At 33.5% G+C, this 19182-nt stretch overlaps 1 protein-coding gene across 3 annotated transcripts; it reads right to left on the bottom strand.

Moving 5' to 3' along the window:
- Positions 1-841: 841 nt before the first annotated feature.
- LOC145254698 (protein fem-1 homolog C-like) lies at positions 842-18944 on the bottom strand. 3 transcript variants are annotated; one of them, XM_080113363.1, is made up of 3 exons: positions 18760-18944; positions 11348-11465; positions 842-4566 (listed from the first exon to the last, which is right to left on the bottom strand). In XM_080113363.1, exons 2-3 carry the CDS (start codon positions 11414-11416, stop codon positions 2827-2829), a joined length of 1809 nt encoding a protein of 602 aa, XP_079969489.1. In that variant the 5' UTR covers positions 11417-11465; positions 18760-18944; the 3' UTR covers positions 842-2826. The 3 variants fall into 3 exon arrangements, with proteins under 3 accessions (XP_079969489.1, XP_079969490.1, XP_079969491.1); XM_080113364.1 differs by lacking the exon at positions 18760-18944 and adding an exon at positions 16272-16397; XM_080113365.1 differs by lacking the exon at positions 18760-18944 and adding an exon at positions 14648-14727.
- Positions 18945-19182: the final 238 nt, after the last annotated feature.

A 19182-nucleotide genomic window follows, 5' to 3' on the forward strand; every position in this document is an offset into this window, starting at 1 on the left:
TATAACTCATTGTGATGGGCTACAATCGCAAACGCATCCTGAAGAATATCATTGAATGGAGACAGCAAACGGGAAAGCACTAGTAACGCTTGGATACAAAGTTCACATCTTATACCAACATAAATAGTCAAGTAATTGAACACCACGATTTCACGAGGATTCCAGATATCGGAAGTGCTTTTATTTTAACGCGTGTATCAATCGAATTCGGTTGGCTTTAAATATATGTATTAATTTTAATGTTATGTTCACTTATGTCTTTCTACAACTTCTTAGAAGGATCGTGCATGTTTCAGTGGCAATTTGTTTTGTTTCGGGTGACCATGATTAAATAAGGCTAAAAAAATTACGTGATTTTATTTGCTTTTTTATGTACAATCCAACGAAGATTTGAAATAGATCCTACTCTCTCTAATATTTGGATTCTTTGCAAGGACATGTAGCACAGTAGTTAGAGTTCTTGGAAATATCAATTTTAAAATGTATATACTCCTGAAGGTTTATTCTCAGCATGGGTTGGTTGGTTGTTTTTGCTTTACGGCATATCAACCCTTTTCGGGTTATTTAATGTCGAATCCCACGATTTAAGATTTTTTTTTTAAATAGAATATATTTGTTTTTACGTCGGTGTCTATTTAACCCATAGTTGGGACCCTAACATTAATACTTCGGGTCAGAGTGGGCCTGGGAGCAATGGTAATTAGAGGGTGGCTCCACACTCCCCAAAGCCCACAAGCTGGGGCCTCACTACTGGGATATAGTTTAAGGTCATATCCAGGATCCCCATTGAGGGACTTTTACCCTCTGCAGGGGGGGGGGGCAGTCGCCGTATTCTAATGCCTCACCGACAGGGCTAGAAAATTAGATAGAAAGAAAAACGTATATAAAATGGGGGTTCGGGACGTTGGAAAGAGAAAGATGAAGAGATGTAGAATGGGCGACCGAAAACAACTGCAGATTACTCATGACCTCTATCAAGTATTAATTGAATTAAAATTATTACAAACGCCATTCATGGTGAAATCTTATTTTCAGCTTCATATTTTTTTACTTCATAATAATTGACCAATAAAGCTTTAAATGTGTCCTAGTACTTTTTTTTCTATTTTTTACATCAAACATACATTTTTAGCAGTTTAGCCAGGTTTTAATTCCCTTATAAAAATCATTTTTCCTATTTTTTTTAATTAATAACCAATTAGCCAAACTATTTTTTCCATATAAAAAGATCATACTCTATTTTCCGATTCTTTATTGAATAAATCATGTTGACAAAAACTTTCATTAGAATTTGCTGGCCGTTTTATGAGCCGTTTTTTTTTTGGTAACGCTCTTGAAGGATGAAATTTGTTGGAATGTCACTACCATAATCTTCTGAAATCCATGTCTTCGTAGTTAATTTTCAAATAGGGGGGTAACATTTTGTAAACCGTAACGCGCTATCGTATCATGAAAAACCGTAATACGCAGGGACAATTATCACTTATAAATTTTGACACTTTTTAATATCGATTTTTAATGCATTATGATGGGAAAATTTACACATTCTAAATACAATTTTTATTCATTTTTAATGATTTAAAAGTATACTTATTTTAGCGTTTTCGTAAAAATATTTTTTTTTATCCCACCTGAAAGATATTGGTAACGTATTCAATGAATGTCAAAATAAATGCATTCAAATTTCCGATTAAAATCCTCGATATCGGAGGCACCCTGTGAATTTGTTCTGTTTTTCTACACTCGTTCGCCTTCAATGAGTGTGTGCTTAGTGATTAAGGGGTCGAACAAGGGACAAATAAGAAGGGGACATATATAGTCTCCAAAAATATATTTATATAACGAATATGAAGAAGTTACACCGATAAAAAGTGAATTCTTTATTAATCGGTGGAAATTTAATATTGATTAGATAATTATCCAAGTTTAGGTAAACTTTTAAACACAGACTGTTACAAAAATTGCAACGGTCACATGCACACCCATGTGCTAGTGTTGGGACGAATAATCAAAATTGAAATCGGAACTTTTGATGGAATCTGATTCATTTTTGCATATTTTCCGATGCTAAAAACGATTCTTTTAATTGTCTTTATTTGATTTTTTTAAGTAAAAATCTTTCGGTGCTGATTGTAAGGATAAAATAAATATTTATCGATTTTAAACCAATAGTAAACTTGTAATCGATGTGTATTTACTTTTACGTTTTGAAAAAATATCTGCACATTTAACAGGTATGTTTACGGTAATTTTATAATTTAATTTTTAGAAATGTATAAAGAACCGGAATCGGGAATTAAGTTTGGAATCTAAAACAATATTTTAATCGTCCCATCACTAATATATGTGGTGCGATACACTATTTTTTCCAGATTGTACTTTTCTTGATATACATATCTTAATACAAACATACCTTATATCAAAATTCAGAACTAATGATTTCTTACTTGTTTGGAAATTCAAGTATCGTAAAATAGCCAATATTCACACAAAATACATTTTTTAAATTTTCAATTAATTTTTTCCACGTTTTAATTCTTCATTTCAGAATACCATTACGAATATATTTACAAATGAAAAAGTTGGCCGGCATTTTACTCGAAAGCAAGTCACAAAATTTTCTTCTGGTACTTCCGACGTTTTTCGTAAGCATGCGTACAAATACAGTAGATAGCACGGGTTTTAACGGGCTATGCCAAAAAATTACACGTTAAATTCTTAGAACATAAAATGTTGAACATTTAAGAAATAAAAAATGAAATCATTGACAAGAAAACAAAACAAAAATCAGATTTCGCTCAAATTAGACCAGATTAAAAAAAAATCTTAATGTGAATGAAGTTTAATAAATGCTATTAAGATTTTAGGATAAATTACAGGGGTTTTTATCTTGTATTTATGAATAGTTTGCGCGGCAAGGCATTGAAGGGACAAATACTTTAAAGGATTGTCGATAACTCCCTTCAACTTTAGCATCATAAATGGGGTTTTATTAAATTTATTTACAGCATCAATATGGCCGCCAGCATCAGCTAACAAATTAATTAGATGCAGGAGATGAGAGTTATCCGCCCGTAGTTCGGCAACTATATGCATCGCGGTGCTTTTAAGGTTGTTTGTGAAATTTGCATCAACGGAGCAACTTAGAATAAAAGGAACTACAAAAGAGGCGCTCCGTTCTTGGACTGCCATGTGAAGCAATGTGTTTGGGTAACGATGTGAATGATTCCGTAGGATTCTGCGGATCCCAGTTTTAATCCAAAACTTTTCCCATTTGCTCAGATGGATTTTTCTGATGTCTTTAATCTTCGAAAGTACATGGCTCAGAAATTTAAAATGAGCAAAAATGTAAAAATTTGTTCGAAGTCTGTAAAAAAATCCCCAATCAATGCAAACTATAAAAGACATCAATTTTCGAAACTGTAATAAAAATATATCCCTTTCAGAGGGACTACTATAAAAGTGACGTTCAAGCAATTTCCTTAATTCGACAAAAGATCTTTGCATAGGGTTAGACATTCCACTTTCAGGCACATATAGGATATCCGAGAGTTCGCCGAGTACTTCCATGGCCTGTAATAAGTCATCGTAGAACTCATTGTGATGGGCTACAATCGCAAACGCATCCTGAAGAATGTCATTGAATGGAGACAGCAAACGGGAAAGCACTAGTAACGCTTGGATACAAAGCTCAGCTTCATGATTCATCAGTGTGTCTAGCTGTTTTTCACAAAAAAATTCCAACCCCAAACCAGTTTTAAATTGGTTATAAAATTTATCCGAAAACCCCATAGAATGTTCGTTACGGATTCGTAGCGACTTCTTCCAACAATCCAACCCTTTTTTAAGGTCAGAGCAAAATAATACAAATTTCGCCCCGCATATATCCAAAGCCCGCACATACTCCGTCGCTGAAAACACCTTATAATTCAGTAAAAGGTGCTCAGCATTGCTATCCCCAATAAAGATGGTGATGCACAAGGCATTATTCTCAACAGCGTTTATTACTTTTGCGTTTATGCGACAGGCTATTAAGGTTTTCAATCTCTTGACATCTCCTAAGGCCGAAGCGATTAAAATGTTGTCCGGATGTTGATTTAACTCAATATTGAGTTTAAAATGACAACTAATGTAACAATTCAAAACGAATTCAAAGTAAAAATAATCTTTATACAAAGCGTGAGTAGAACAAATAATCGCTTCGTTCTCATCAGCAATAAGAGCCCCGCGGCTTATCAATAAAAAAAACATTGAAACGTCCATGTTCTCAATAGACACGAGTAACGGTGACCAGGGTATTTCACCGGAAGTGTACCATTGCGAGATATTAGCTTCACACTCGTCTAAGAGATATTTAACGATGTTCTGGAAGCCGAGTTCACAAGCACGCCCGAGAAGCGTTTTCCTATAGACCTTTTGGTAGGTAATCATTTGGCGATGGCGTAGAGTCAGCGGACCGAATTTGGAACGTATTCCCTCCAGATTATTCGCAGTTATCAAATCGTAAATCGAGCGCCCATTCGGTAAATGTGCTGGGCGTGCCTGAACTGCAATACCCTCATTCATCTGCAAGTAAAGAATTATATGTATTAAATCTCAGCAACATTTCATTTTTTTTTAACAAGATTTCGCTATATCTATTCGCAATCCTTCATATATTTGTCGGTACTTATGTATTTTTGGTACCGCACTGAAATAGTTATTTCGAAAGACATTCTTAACATGGAAAAGGAAAAGTGCTGTGTAGCTATTCTGTGCTGCTATCATCAAGTTCAATAATAATAAAAAATGATATCGTAAAACTTGAATTTAACCCGAAAAAATTATTTAAAAATAGCAAAATACACATAAACACCTATTTGTCATAATTACCGGATGCTCTAATTAGACAGCCTAATTTCACGTTTTACAAACTCCTTAAACAATGTCTCACTTATTTTTTCTTAGATGGCTTTAATTTCTGCCCATCAAACTATCATAGACAAATAATGTAATAGTTAAGACATATCAAGCTATACCATAGCTGAAGATCTTCTGAAGTAGAAATTTATGTCATTATTAAAGGGCTTTGATATGTCAAGAGCAATTGCACTAGAAAGATTATGTAGATAGATTCACTAATCCTATGAGATCACTGTCAGCACATCTGTAGATATAGCAAAACGGAAACCATATTGCATGTCACTAAGATTCTTTTGCTGAGACGGTTTACTACTTATTTAACAGATTTCAACAACTTTCTCATGATGCCCAAGAGATTTATTGGTCTGTACGGAGAGGGAGATGACCGGTCACCTGAATTCCATTAATCTGATGCAAGTTTTGTTTAAAGCTTATTTGATAGTAATTCCAGTTATAGATACGGAGTTCGGACATTGATGAACGCACTAATAATCGCGTGTTGAAGACATCTATAGATACAGGAAAATATGGAATGTGATAAAACCTAACTCCGAAATTCCCAAAAGACTACGAGAAAATGCAAGAAAAAAAAAAAGGTCAGAGATTTCCACGACTGAAACATTGTCAAATACGTTGCAATTTAAAAATATACTCTTGAAAACATGTGAATGTTCGTATTCATTTGAATATTTTATAAATAAACGTATTTGTAATGGTATGCTTTTTTTCTAGAAACAATTCTATACAATAAATATATCAACGTTTATACCGTCGTATAAAGGAATATTTTCATAAAAATTAGGTCGGAAAGAATAACTGAAAAGAGTCGGTACATTTTCTGAATCGATATTCAATAAAAACCGGTATTTACATATACACCGGCGAGTTTCACTGAATATTTCAGAAACTGGACACCACTCATCTATTATTTGGATTCGTCTGACTACTGTTCTCATCTTGAGTGTGAGTTTAACAACGTTCCCGTCGATGTAACCGACTTTCTTTAGGGGTATCTTGTTGAACACAGGAATTTGTGGACCCGTGGCGCAGTGTTTAGAGTACTTGGAAAGAAAAATCAATTGTAAAAAGTGATATTCTCCTGAAAGTTAAAATTTTTAAACTCCGTGCGGGCAAACGAAAAATACAATTTCAATTTACTTAGGACCTTCATCCAGCCATGGCTGACGGAACAAGAGCATAGTAGCCCCGTGAAGTAAATAAAGGATACCGCTCGAAATTCTGTCCAAAATCCTGAGTTCAGCAAGAAACATTTCCGAGTTTGACAAGATACACCTGAAAAAGGTCGGAGGTTACATCGACCGAAGCGTGAAAAATCACTGAAGATGAGAACACTTCTCTGATGAATTCAAATAATAAAAATAATCAATCATAATTAATCTAAAAAATTCGTAAACACCATACGTCTGGCTGTAACTCCCTACTTTGAGGGCCCCTGTAGTCATAGTCGATCATTCACATCGTTGTAGGATCAATGTACATTGTCTGGTATGAATATGGGCAAAAATGTTTATTGGATTGATTATATTGTGGCCTGGGTGCCCGGCGTTTCCCGGGTGTGTGTTGAGCAAAAAAAAAAAAAAAAAAAAAAGTAGTAGGCAGCCAGGCTCGAACCCGTACCGTGAAGGACGAGAAGTACGTGAAAAAAAACCCTGACGTCTTTGTTGCCGCGCTCAGCACCATATCGGAAGTGATGTGTGTTCAAATTAAGGCTAGTACACAGCTTTCGAAAATATCGGCGAGAAAAGCGATCCCACCTTGTAGAAAAGATTTCTTTTGAAGGTGAAAGAATTAATTTTTTTAGCCAAATTTGTCATCCGAATGGTGGAGCTTTAAAACGATACCGATCTCGTGAAAATCCGATCCCTCGGTCGAAAGTTTTAGGCAGACACACATACATTTTAACAGACAGGTGAGATTTATATTATGGACGATCGATTGTAAAGCTACTTACACAAGCGGACGTTCGAAACCAGATCGTACTTTCAACGGTACGACTCTTACCTTCAAATCTTAATTTCTACGAGTAAAACTCATGTTGAAAATTAAATTATTTACCGACATGCTTGCTCAGTTCATTATATAATTTATATGTCCTGCGCTAAGTAAAATATAAGTAATTCTAAACAGTCAGCAATATAGGTGTTCTTTAATAAAATGTTATTTTGTTAGTATAATATATGTGAGAAATTTACATGGTCGCAACACTGGACATGCTAATTCTTAGGACAGACGGTCGGCCAAGCCCAAAAGTCCTTGTCGGGGTATTTAATGAAGTTCGTCTTAAACCGAGGAAGCCCGGTTTTGACGAGGACTTATTGTCTTGACCGAAAAATTACCATGTCTAGTGTCGCGACTATTTAAATCTGTCTATCAATAAAAATGTTTTGTTTTTTCTTTAATAACCTCGTTAAATTCACGAGTTCTCTCTCTCTCTCTCTCTGCACACATACACATACATAATGATTACATACATACACACATACACAATGACTGCATACACACATACATACACAATAACTGCATAATACAATGATTGCATACATACACAATAATTCTATACACACATACAATGATTGCATACACACATGCATACACACACAATGATTGAATACACACACATACATACACAATGATTGCATACACATACATGCACACATACACGATTGCATGCATACACACATACACACACATACACGATTGCATGCATACACACAAAATGATTGCATACACACATACATAATGATTTCATACACACATACACACAATGATTGCATACATACATAATGGTTGGATACACACACATGCATACACAATGATTGCATGCATACACACATACACAATGATAGCATACATACACACACATACACAATGATAGCATACATACACACACATACACAATGATAGCATACATACACACACATACACAATGATAGCATACATACACACATACATACACAATGATTGCATACATACACACACATACATACACAATGATTGCATACACACACATAACCAATGAGTGCATGCATACACACGCATACACAATGATTGCATACACACATACATACATAACGATTGCATACATATATACACAATGATTGCATACACACATACATACACAATGATTGCATACATAATGATTGCATACACACACATACACAACGATTGCATGCATACACATACATAATGATGACATGCACACATACATAAACAATGATTGCATACATAATGATTGCATACACACATACACAATGATTGCATGCATACACATACATAATGATGACATGCACACATACATAAACAATGATTGCATACATAATGATTGCATACACACATACACAATGATTGCATGCATACACATACATAATGATGACATTCATACACATACATAATGATGACATGCATACACATACATAATGATGACATGCATACACATACATAAACAATGATTGCATACACACATACACACATACATACACAATGATTGCATACACACATACATACACACAATGATGCCATACATACATACATCCATAATGATGTCATGCGCACGTACGTACACAATTATTGCATGCGCACGTACGTACACAATTATTGCATGCGCACGTACGTACACAATTATTGCATGCGCACGTACGTACACAATTATTGCATGCGCACGTACGTACACAATTATTGCATGCACACGTGCATACAAAATGGCTGCACACGTGCATACAAAATGGCTGCACACGTGCATACAAAATGGCTGCACACGTGCATACAAAATGACTGCACACGTGCATACAAAATGACTGCACACACACATACAATGACTGCACACACACACATACAATGACTGCACACACACACACATACAATGACTGCACACACACACATACAATGACTGCATACATACACACATACATACATACACAATGATTGCATACATACACACATACACAATGATTGCATACATACACACATACACAATGACTGCATACATACACACATACACAATGACTGCATACATACACAATGACTGCATACATACTTTGGACGTTATTTCGCACATAAATATAGTTCAGTTTAAGGTATTTGTACTAATAGCTAGAAAAACATTCTTAAAATTTACTGTACTTGTATCGGTCAAAGTGCACCGTTACGCTAACTGATGACGCCTCAACATTTTTCGATATTTCGACATTTTCTAGGGTTTCGACTATGCTGAACATGAATATCGTAGTGAAAAATAGCACAGACAAATATTTTTCGAGATTTAAATACCTTTATTATGCATCGTAATTTTCAGTAGTTTGAATTGGCCGCCATCTTTGTTGTTTCAATGAAATGGATAGTGAGCAATCACAGATTATGTGTGTACGTAAGTCTACCAGATGTAAACGTTTATTCAACGTAATTTCTTTCGGAATAAACACCCCCTCTCCATGTTTAGAACGGCTTTCGGAATACCGTCTCTCCATATTAAGAACGGCTTTCGGAATAGACATTCCACATTACGTTGAGTTGACTACACACATCGACTGCTCACTGCAGCGTATGCGCGCGTTCTCAATATACGATTTTATAGAAACAAAGATGGTGGCCGAATAAAACTACTAAAAATAATATAATACAGGTGTTTATATTGCTAGAACTATTTGTCTGCGCTAATTTTCCCTGCTACATTTGTGTTCAGCATATCTGAAATCCTAAAAAAAGTTATTTTATAAGAAAATATTGAGGCGTCTTCAGTTGGTGCAATGGTAAACATTGACCCTTTCATCTAAGGATTTAATAAACAAATCGCATGATAAAGTTGAATGCAACTTAAAATTACCAAAAATAGCAAAGCGTGTAAATAGCACACTCGCCAAACAATTTAAGACTAGGAATAGAATATTTTATGCTGATGAAAACTCTGCGTATTTTAAAATATCTAATCCTAATTTATAAGCACACATTTAATGTTAAATTCTGAAACAAAACTAGAAGGAATAACAAAATAGTATCTGTACAGTTTAATCAAGACATTAAAAGATGAAATTATCGAAAAGTTATTTTACGTATCCGTTAGTTAATGAAGTTCTCAGAAAAAAAAAACAAACAAAAAACTTTCGCTTTATTTGATCCATTATTTATTTATTTACGTATTTTATTTTTTTTTTTTACACCGGAAAAAACACATTTTTCTGACAGCGCGTTAAAAGGTAGCCATCTTTGAATTTATTTAAAACGCTACACTTTCACCCCATCTACTAGCTTTTCTTAAAAATCAAAACTTTTGCCCGGTGTCATGAATTGTTTTTGCTGTAAAAAGTACTTGATGCAATTGAGTTAATTTTTTTTTTTGGCGGAGAACTTCATTCTATAACATACACGTACAATAGAACCTTTTTCGATATTTTCATTTTTGTTAATACTTTGATTAAACTAAAGTGCCAACGAAATACAAAAATATAAAATATAACAAATTCTGAACATTTTTTTATATTGAATAAAAAAATTCGATAATTCGTCACAGTTAAATAAATACAGGGTTTTATACCGTACGAGATTCATTTTTGTATAGTGCCGTTTAAGAATTCTGCTGAAATAATATTAGGAAGCTTTAAACATGCTAACTGCGTTTATTATTTTGCTGTGTAACTAAAATGAAATAATACACAATAAAAATATAAAAGTACTTTAAAATTTAAAAGAACTCACACGGTGTACACCGCACAAGAATCTGCATGTAAAAATAAAGAAAAAAAGTCTACAAAAACGGACCTTATTAGATTAGTCTATAGGTTTGACCCAAAAGCGTGTAAAAAATGCGTCTACTGATAAAAATTACACTTCTGCAGTATACGGAAAGCGGCCACCATAAACTTCTCGGCAAAAGGACAGGAGACGATAATTTGTACTTTTTGTTGACCCTTTAATGTTTCTTTAATTCGAAAAATGTTTCATTTAAATTATTTGTTGGAAAAAATACTTTCTGAAAATCCAATCTTGCTTTCATTACAAGTTTGTTTAAAATTTTCGTATTCTTTTTTACGCACACCTTTCAATACTTTTGGTACTCATGCAGAGAGTGATCCGTGCTGAAATAACGTTATTTATAAAGCTATTCTTAACATTGGGAGGGGAGGGTTTTTTGTACCTATTCTGTACTTTAACCTTTCAATTGAATAAAAATTATAAACCTTTAATTAAACTTGGATATACGATTTAAAAAAAAATAGTGCGGATAACTCTCTGCATTAGCACCTTTTTTATAATTATATATTGATACATATTTAAACAAATGTTTTGGTTTAAAAATATTGTTCTGTTCGGATAAATATTGCTTGTTACTTATTTGCCGTGCTATTTGACCAAGAAGCAACTAGTGTAATCGCCTAACAATAATCGGCGTCCACATACTGCAGAAGTGCTAGATTAATATTGTCAATATTACCTTTTTGTTTGTCAACCTTTTTTTCCTATTACACCGACTACACCTCGTTTTCTGTGGTACGCAGTTCATTCTGTGTTTATTTGAATTTGTGATTCCTCAGTCCCCAACGTTGGATTTACTGAAAAAAAAAACTACAAAAGTAAATCATTAATGTCGTTTAATGTTTAGATAAAAAAATACCCGAAATGTTAACATCAAGAGGTATTAACAAATTTGATTTTATCAATTGTAACAGGTAACCAGTATCCGAACATGATACTTATACAGAAAAGTTACTTTATTGAAATAAGATATTGTTTAGGAAATTATTTTCATGGAACGAAGATTGTTTTGCAATTATTCTGCACTTTCCTCCCCCTAACATTGTAATAAATATATACCCTGAAATTTAAATGTACCTAAGAAAATACTATAAAACTATAGCAGGTCAAATTCTTCCGTCCTCATCTATGAAATTCTTAGGGGTTTTGACTTCTTTAAACAGCCTACAGATCTCATTATCAATCGCAAACTACTTGTCTGCCTTGAATCTCTTATGCTACTCAAAAACTAGTGCCCTCATTCATGCAAGATTGTTTAAAACCAGTCTGAAGCATCCCATACATTCCCGTGGCATTTTCAAGTTTTAAAATACGACTTTATTGCATATACCTCTTCTAAATGTCCTCATGTCCGGATTGCATTTCGGAAATTCACAATATGTGACAAGATAATTTCAGGAGGGTTCATTCCAATTCCAGCTGTAACTCTTCATTTAAACCTAAAGTCGTACAAATTAGTCATCTAAGATGTAGACCGATAACATTGAATTTTCAAGAGTCTACGACAATTTTAAATGATTGTTTAAAAAAAAAAAAAATCTGGAAATTTATTTAAAGAATCTCGTATCACATACCGTTTGTCAGTCCAGATTTTTAATCACGCACTCATTGTCCAGTTAAAAAAGATGCCTGATTAGTACGGTGTTTAGATCAGTTAATTATGTTTGTATTAAATTCTAGTTCGAACTTACCTCTGGGGTAAGAAAGTGTTTTAGTTGTTTTTTTTTTCTGCCCTCATCAAAATTTTAATATTTTAGATATGCATTTGATAATGTCAGTCATTCCATTGATTTCAATGGAATATTTCTAATAGATTTACAGTTTTTTTACGGTAAGCTCACAAGTTTTCTTGCTAGCAGACCGGCCGGCGTTGTACGTGGTAAAATGCGTATAAATATATTTAATGCAGATTTCTTCTCTGTACAATTATATAAATGACACTTTTTTATAGACATAGAAACGGTTGCACAGATTTTCTTTAAAATTTACAGAACTTTAGTATATAAGTCTGGGAGTGATCTTAGTTAAGTTTTGTCTTAGATACCCCCCCCCGATAATTACCGATCATCGAAACCATTATTTTAATTAATCTGTACTAGTGCAGAGAGTAACCAGGACGTAAATAATTACGTTATTATTTTAAAAGCCATTCTTAAGATGGGGAGGGTGTTTTGTACCTATTCTATACTTCAACCTTACAATTGATTAAAAAACAACTTTAATTAAACTTGAAAATACGATTTAAAAAAAAATAGCGGATCACTCTGCACTAGCACCTATTTATCAGCAGTAAAGATCTTTTTTCTCTGGCGTCGCTTAGAACAAAGGGCGGTGAAAATTATGCTGTGGTTATGATTAAAACGTGTTTTGTTTCTTTTTGCATGACGTAGTCTAGTTTCGTAAATTTAGTTTTTATTCATTAACTGCAAAGAATTTCAGACTTGAAAATTTACGTTTTTTTTTTTTTTTTAAATTTGTATGGCATGGTCTGTATCTTAAATTCTTTGTTTCGTTCATTAACTAAGTTTATATACAATTGTGTAAAAGAAATATTTTCTCTACGGTGCAGTGTTGAATACCGTATAGTTTTGAGTAAGTTACTGCACGGAGTAATGTGAAGCTTCCCCCGGGCGATTTCACGGATTTTGATGACAAAAATATAGGAGTTTGAAACATTCGTTGATCATCATTCAATCCCTGGGAACGTCGGGTTTCTCTGCTAGTTTATCATAAGCAGAAATGCCGTAGGTATTAAACGTAATATTAAATTGATATATAAAAAAAACAAAACAAAAAAACCGGAAAGAACAGAAATCTGCATGTGAGTATTATGCGTTTTTTCTAAACAGTTCTTTTCTTGTAAAAAAAAACAAACTAGACACTAACTGCGATAACTAAAATTTAAATACATTTAGTCAAGTACTATAACCATCAGGCCAGCTTGACACGATATTTTTAACCCTACTTTTTTTTTACAGTGATCACCACTTATCAAGGCCCGGAAGCCACTCAGGGATGAGGGTTATTGCAAGTACATTACGTTAGTGTGGTGATTTGATGAAGTGTTTACTAAAGGGCACGGTTCATTAGGAATTTGTTAACATTGGACTTTAAGACATCCAAGTTGTAGTCCGGTGGGAAGCAGGCAGACGGAACAGTTCCACAGGCGTGCAGTTCTAAGAAAGAAGCTTTGTTCATGGAATCCGCGTTTTGATTTAGGCACAGATATAGAGTGGGGGAAATTTTTCACAGTGGATTCAGCTAGACGGGTGTTTTTCGTGAAAGATTGGCGAGGGGGGACCAGGGATTGGAGTTCAGACGAGCACCTGCAATGAAAATAACGATAAAACAAGGATAGGCTCGCAACGTCTCTTCTGTGGGAGAGGGGTTGCAGAGTAGAGAAAAGGGCATCCCCCACTAAACCACGAAGTCTATTTTGTACTCTGTCAAGGCATGATAGGTTGTTTTTGGCAGCTCCTGCCACTATATGGCAACAGTATTCCATCCTTGGACGTACTTGGCTTTTATATGTACTTATTCTTAACATAAGGAATCCGTCACGTTAACGATTCATTGATGCTCATTTGGGAAACAGTTGACGAACAGATAAAAATCCGATGAACCTCGTACAGATGTTTCAGTTTTGGACTTCCAGCATGACTTTCTAGATTAAAACCGATCAAAAAGTTTTCCTCAGTTTTGAAATTTGAATTCAAGTCTGTAAATAAAAAATCGTTGAGTATATAGGTTGAAAAGTTTCCTTACACACATCTTCGTGTACTCTAGAGAGGTGGATATATAAACTATTCTCCAAAGGGCACCAGATAAACGTATGAATTGTATGTATTGTTTAGATAGGGTATATATCGACGTATAAACTGAGTAGGGTTGTATCAGAGTTATAACACGCGTATATTTTACAGTTCAGATTTACATAAAGGTATCATTCTTTTATGAGAAAAATAAAATAAATGCATACCTTTTCTTTCGCCAAGAATCTTTCACCTTCACTTCTGGGTTGTGTGATAAATATCAAGTCGCAGAACAGTTTATATTTCTAAAATATAAATTTATTTCAGTTGTCTCAAATGGTATTCATAATGCGTCTGCATTACATGTCTACATGCTTATTCTTTATAGCCCGCTTCCTGGCTTTTTTTAAGCACGCCCGTTCACTTTCCTGACCAAACTCAACCCTTTTCTCTAACCTTCCCGAAATCTTGACTTCCTAATTAAACACACGTCTCAACGTGTTATCTGTCGACGTATGCCTGCCCAAGGTCATTGTTTATTTAACTTAGCTAATTGATGTAAACATCCTCAGCTAACACCCAATATTAAACAATAAATAAAACCAACTCTAACTATTTTAACAATATCACTAGACAGATGGATAAATAGATAGACCTATAACTTTTAATCAAGTTATTATCTAACACTCACTTTTATAGGTATATAGATTTAGTATTTATGTATTTTATGAATTTGTACTCTAAATTCCACTATACACCCATCTTTAAAATAAGTGTTGTTGCAAACGAATATCACATTTGAATTCGAGTCGGAATTTTCTGGGTATCAAGAGTTTTACAATGCTTTACTTTACGAATTTCAGAAGGAATTTTGTAACACGCATGCATTGTATTTTTTTTTATTTGGGAAAACATGGCCTCAGTGAACATAAGGGATTACATTAGAAATAAGTCTTAATATCAAACTATGAGTATAATTCAATTTGCACTTTGTTTAACAGTTTACGAACAGTGCAAAATGAACATTTTTATAAAGATATTAAAATACAGATGATAGACCTTTGAATTATGTTAGATTTCGTCTTAAATGTTTTTAAACAAATACCTCAAAAATGTAACTTAAACACTTAAGATAAATTCCGGTTAATAATCTGCACAAGCAACACAAACAACCTACGTTTATCAGACAAGAATCGATATTTTGTAATTATTTACAAAATTAGGAATCAGATTTTAATACACTATATAAACACCATATTTTGCACGGTTTAGCATCTTAACTTTTGCAGTTAAAAGACTGCTGATATAACGTTGATAAATTCGTTTAATATTCTTTGATTTTCTATCGTAAAAATAAATATTTTTAAATCAGTGTATAATAAAGAAGCTGCATGTAAAAAAATGAAAAAGGTACTAGTGCACTTATTGATCCGTGCTGAAATAACAAAAAAAAACACCCTTAACATGGGGAGGGGGAGGATGTTTTGTACCTATTCTGTACTTAACTTTACAATTGAATAAAAACTTTAAACTTGAAAAAGCGTTTTAAAAATAGCGCGGATCAGTAAACGCATTAGCACCTAAAAAAATGTTACCAAGTTATTGGCTTGAAACAGAAAATTGTAAAAAAATAAACTCTGCCGATTTCAAGTTAAAATATCTTTTAAGTTTTAATTTTAGAAACTCGTCTAATCTACAGTTCTGAAAAAAGAATGCAAAACAGCTTAACAGCAAATAGAAAAAGCAAAAATAAAAAAAAGGAATACAAAAAACGAAATAAAAATTTGTAAATTTAAAACATTTCTAAAAAAAAAAAAAAAATAAAAAATAAAAAGGAAATTCATCATCAACCTGCGACTTCGAAGTGTGCCGATAGATGGTGGAAATAACTGGAAACGTTCAACAAGTAGTTTTCTGGATATTAAGAAAGGTTTTCAATGTGTTACTTTATGCATTTTAGTTGTTACCATTTTTTAACATAAGGAGGGGGGTTAAGAATTTTTTTTTTTTAATAAGGCCGTTTCTGATCATTCCCGTTATCTGCCCTTGAAATCGCGGATCAATATATGCACACACACCAAGAAAAATTCCAGTTTCTTAATTGTACAAGCAGCACAAACAAGAAACGGCTGTTCGACAATCCATTACGCAAGGTTAAGACACCGGAAATCAACTCGGTTAACCTAAAAATGGAATGGAAATCATTAAACATACAAGGAAACACCAAACCATGTAGAAATAATTTTAAAAGATTATTTTTGTTTTAAAACTTCTTGCGCTATCATGAAACAAAACTAAGTGTACATTTTTCATATTTATTTAAATATTTTATTTAAACACTCGTGTTATCACGAAAAATAAAACATGGAGAATATTTGTTTACATTTGTATAAAGTCTTTTTGAAATATTTGTTTTTCACAAGTCAGTAATCTTTTCCACTCTTTATGTGCGCCTAAATCACTCGTCTATCTGAACCCACTGTCAATTTTCCCCAGTCTTTATCTGTGCCTAAATCAAAACGTAGATTCCATAAACAAAGCTTCTTTCTTAGAAGTGCACGCCTGTGGAACTCTTCCGTTTGCCTGTTTCACAACTGACTACAACTTGGATGTCTTCAAGTCCAATATAAACAAATTCCTGATAAACCGCCCCCTTAAGCAAGATACTTTATCATATCTTCATTACTAACGATTACTACGATATTATCCCATTGAATTATGTACACGCAATAGCCCATATCACAGAGTGCCCTCCGGGCCTGGATAAGTGGTGACTTAAAGAAAAAAATAAAGTTTTATAACAGATTTGTCAGTAGTCTATGAATCGTTGGTATTAACATTTGTGTTATATAAAAAAATAAAGTTGCGTTTTCGTCATTCAATTGAAGGTAGCTACCTTGCTTTATGGTATATAATTTTGTCATAAATGTAGAATCTTCGAAAATGTAATATTTCAATATGAATATGTTTTTATATATTTAGAAAATTATTTATAGAAAGTTTAAATTATCTTTTCGAAATACTTTTATGAATAATTTTATTTAAAAAAATATTTATAGAAATGTAAAAATATACTTCCGGCTTTTTAACTTAGATACTGAAATTTAGTCATAAAAAAATAACTCGTGTTTAAGTGACCAGAATTTCGATATTTGATAGAAATTGTGTTAATAGCGAAATCGATTGCTTACGTTGATTAAAACAGCGATGTTCTTAGTCTAAACTATTTAGACGGAATTTCTACACTTATCAAGACTTAAAAAGAGAAAAAAAGTACAAAACAAATGGGAATTTTTATTCTATAAAGAATTCGATCCTTTGCCAGAGTTAAATAATAAATATAGGGTCTAGTTAACATGATTTTTGCTCTTGTGCAGTTTAGGGATTGCAGTAAAAGAACCTTACTTATAAGAAGGTCTTAAACATGCTAACTTTCGTTCCTATTTTATTCTGTAACTAAAAAGAAATACAATAGACAGTAAAAATAATTTTAGATAGCAATATTCTCAAATAAATAACACGGTAGGTGGACTGTACACGCCTTTGTAATTTTAACAATTGCGGGAAGTCTTTAAAAGCCACCAAACAAATGACAATTCAAATATCCAATAAATCTGTTAACCAATAAAGTTATTTTTGTAACAATCTGGGTTATATTATGTTTTAAAGTATTTTTGATGCTATTTTTTTTAAATTTCAAATATTCGGGTTTTTCGAACGGTTTTTTTAAACAAAATGCCAGAAAGTTTATTTCCTATGTAGAAGACTAATCCGCCATCTTGTTTTAAAAATTCCGCGTACAGAAACTAATATTTAAAATTTAAAAAAAAAAGATCATTTAAAACTACCTTAAGATCCCCCCAAATAAGCCTGCTTGGTATTAAATTAATTTTTATTGGCTGAGGTATCATTTTTTTGTATATTTGATTTTTTTTCCTTAGTTTTTCGTTTGCTTCTCTATTAGTCTGGAAAAAGTGCCGCGATTTACAATAAAATCACACAACGGTAAAGCTTTGCAGTTCTGTTTGGATAGCTTAAATGAGAATTAGGGCTATGACAACAGCATATTCTTTTCATTGTTTTGACTCCAGTATATATCCGAAACAGTTAATCAACCGAGAACAACATCATTCTATATAAAAGCATATAAGATATCAATGGATACACACTGGAGAGTCAAATCAATGAAAATAATATGCCGTTGTCCATTGGCCTAACGATAATCTCTGCAGAGTAAAACATGTCACAATTACGTAAAAATAATTAAAAAGAATTTAAAGGTTCGTACTTTCGTAGAAAATATACTAATGACCGTTCCTCAAAGGGAATAATTACTCACCTCTGGGGAGCTCCGACAACAGAAAGTTGCTTGCTTCGTTGCGTTAGTTTTTATGAGGGGTTTGGCGCATAAGATCACGTGCACGTCATTTTTCCTTTCGTGTGCAAAAACATTGTTCTATCTAAGGCGACTTGTGACAGAGGCAATAACCTGTTTTTGTGAGTAACGATCATCTAAGTGACCTGTTTCCATCTTGATTTCAACGAAGGAGCTTGCTGCCCCTCCAATTTTTTTGGATCGCGGCAATCGGGCGCTTTTGGTCATTGGCCGGGGGTTGTTCTTTTGCGTTCTTTGCTTATTGTTGTTTTTGCCCACTCTGGGCACCATTAACTGCGCTTTCTCTTTTTATTATAGATAGTCCAGGGTCCAGCTGTCACTTAAGCAGCCGGCAGGGCCAAGGGAAACTGACGTGCCTCTTTTGGC

The sequence above is a fragment of the Euprymna scolopes genome, chromosome 30 (genome assembly GCF_053919585.1).
Source record: "Euprymna scolopes isolate OS-2025 chromosome 30, ASM5391958v1, whole genome shotgun sequence".
Lineage (NCBI taxonomy): Eukaryota > Metazoa > Mollusca > Cephalopoda > Sepiida > Sepiolidae > Euprymna > Euprymna scolopes.

Bases quoted from the DNA above. Each gene is read 5' to 3' on its own strand.
- LOC145254698 (XM_080113363.1), bottom strand. From the start codon at position 11,416: ATGAACTGCGTACCACAGAAAACGAGGTGTAGTCGGTGTAATAGGAAA. The intron at 4,567-11,347 runs GTAATATTGACA...CTTTACTTGCAG, and splicing joins AAAGGTTGACAAACAAAAAG to ATGAATGAGGGTATTGCAGT.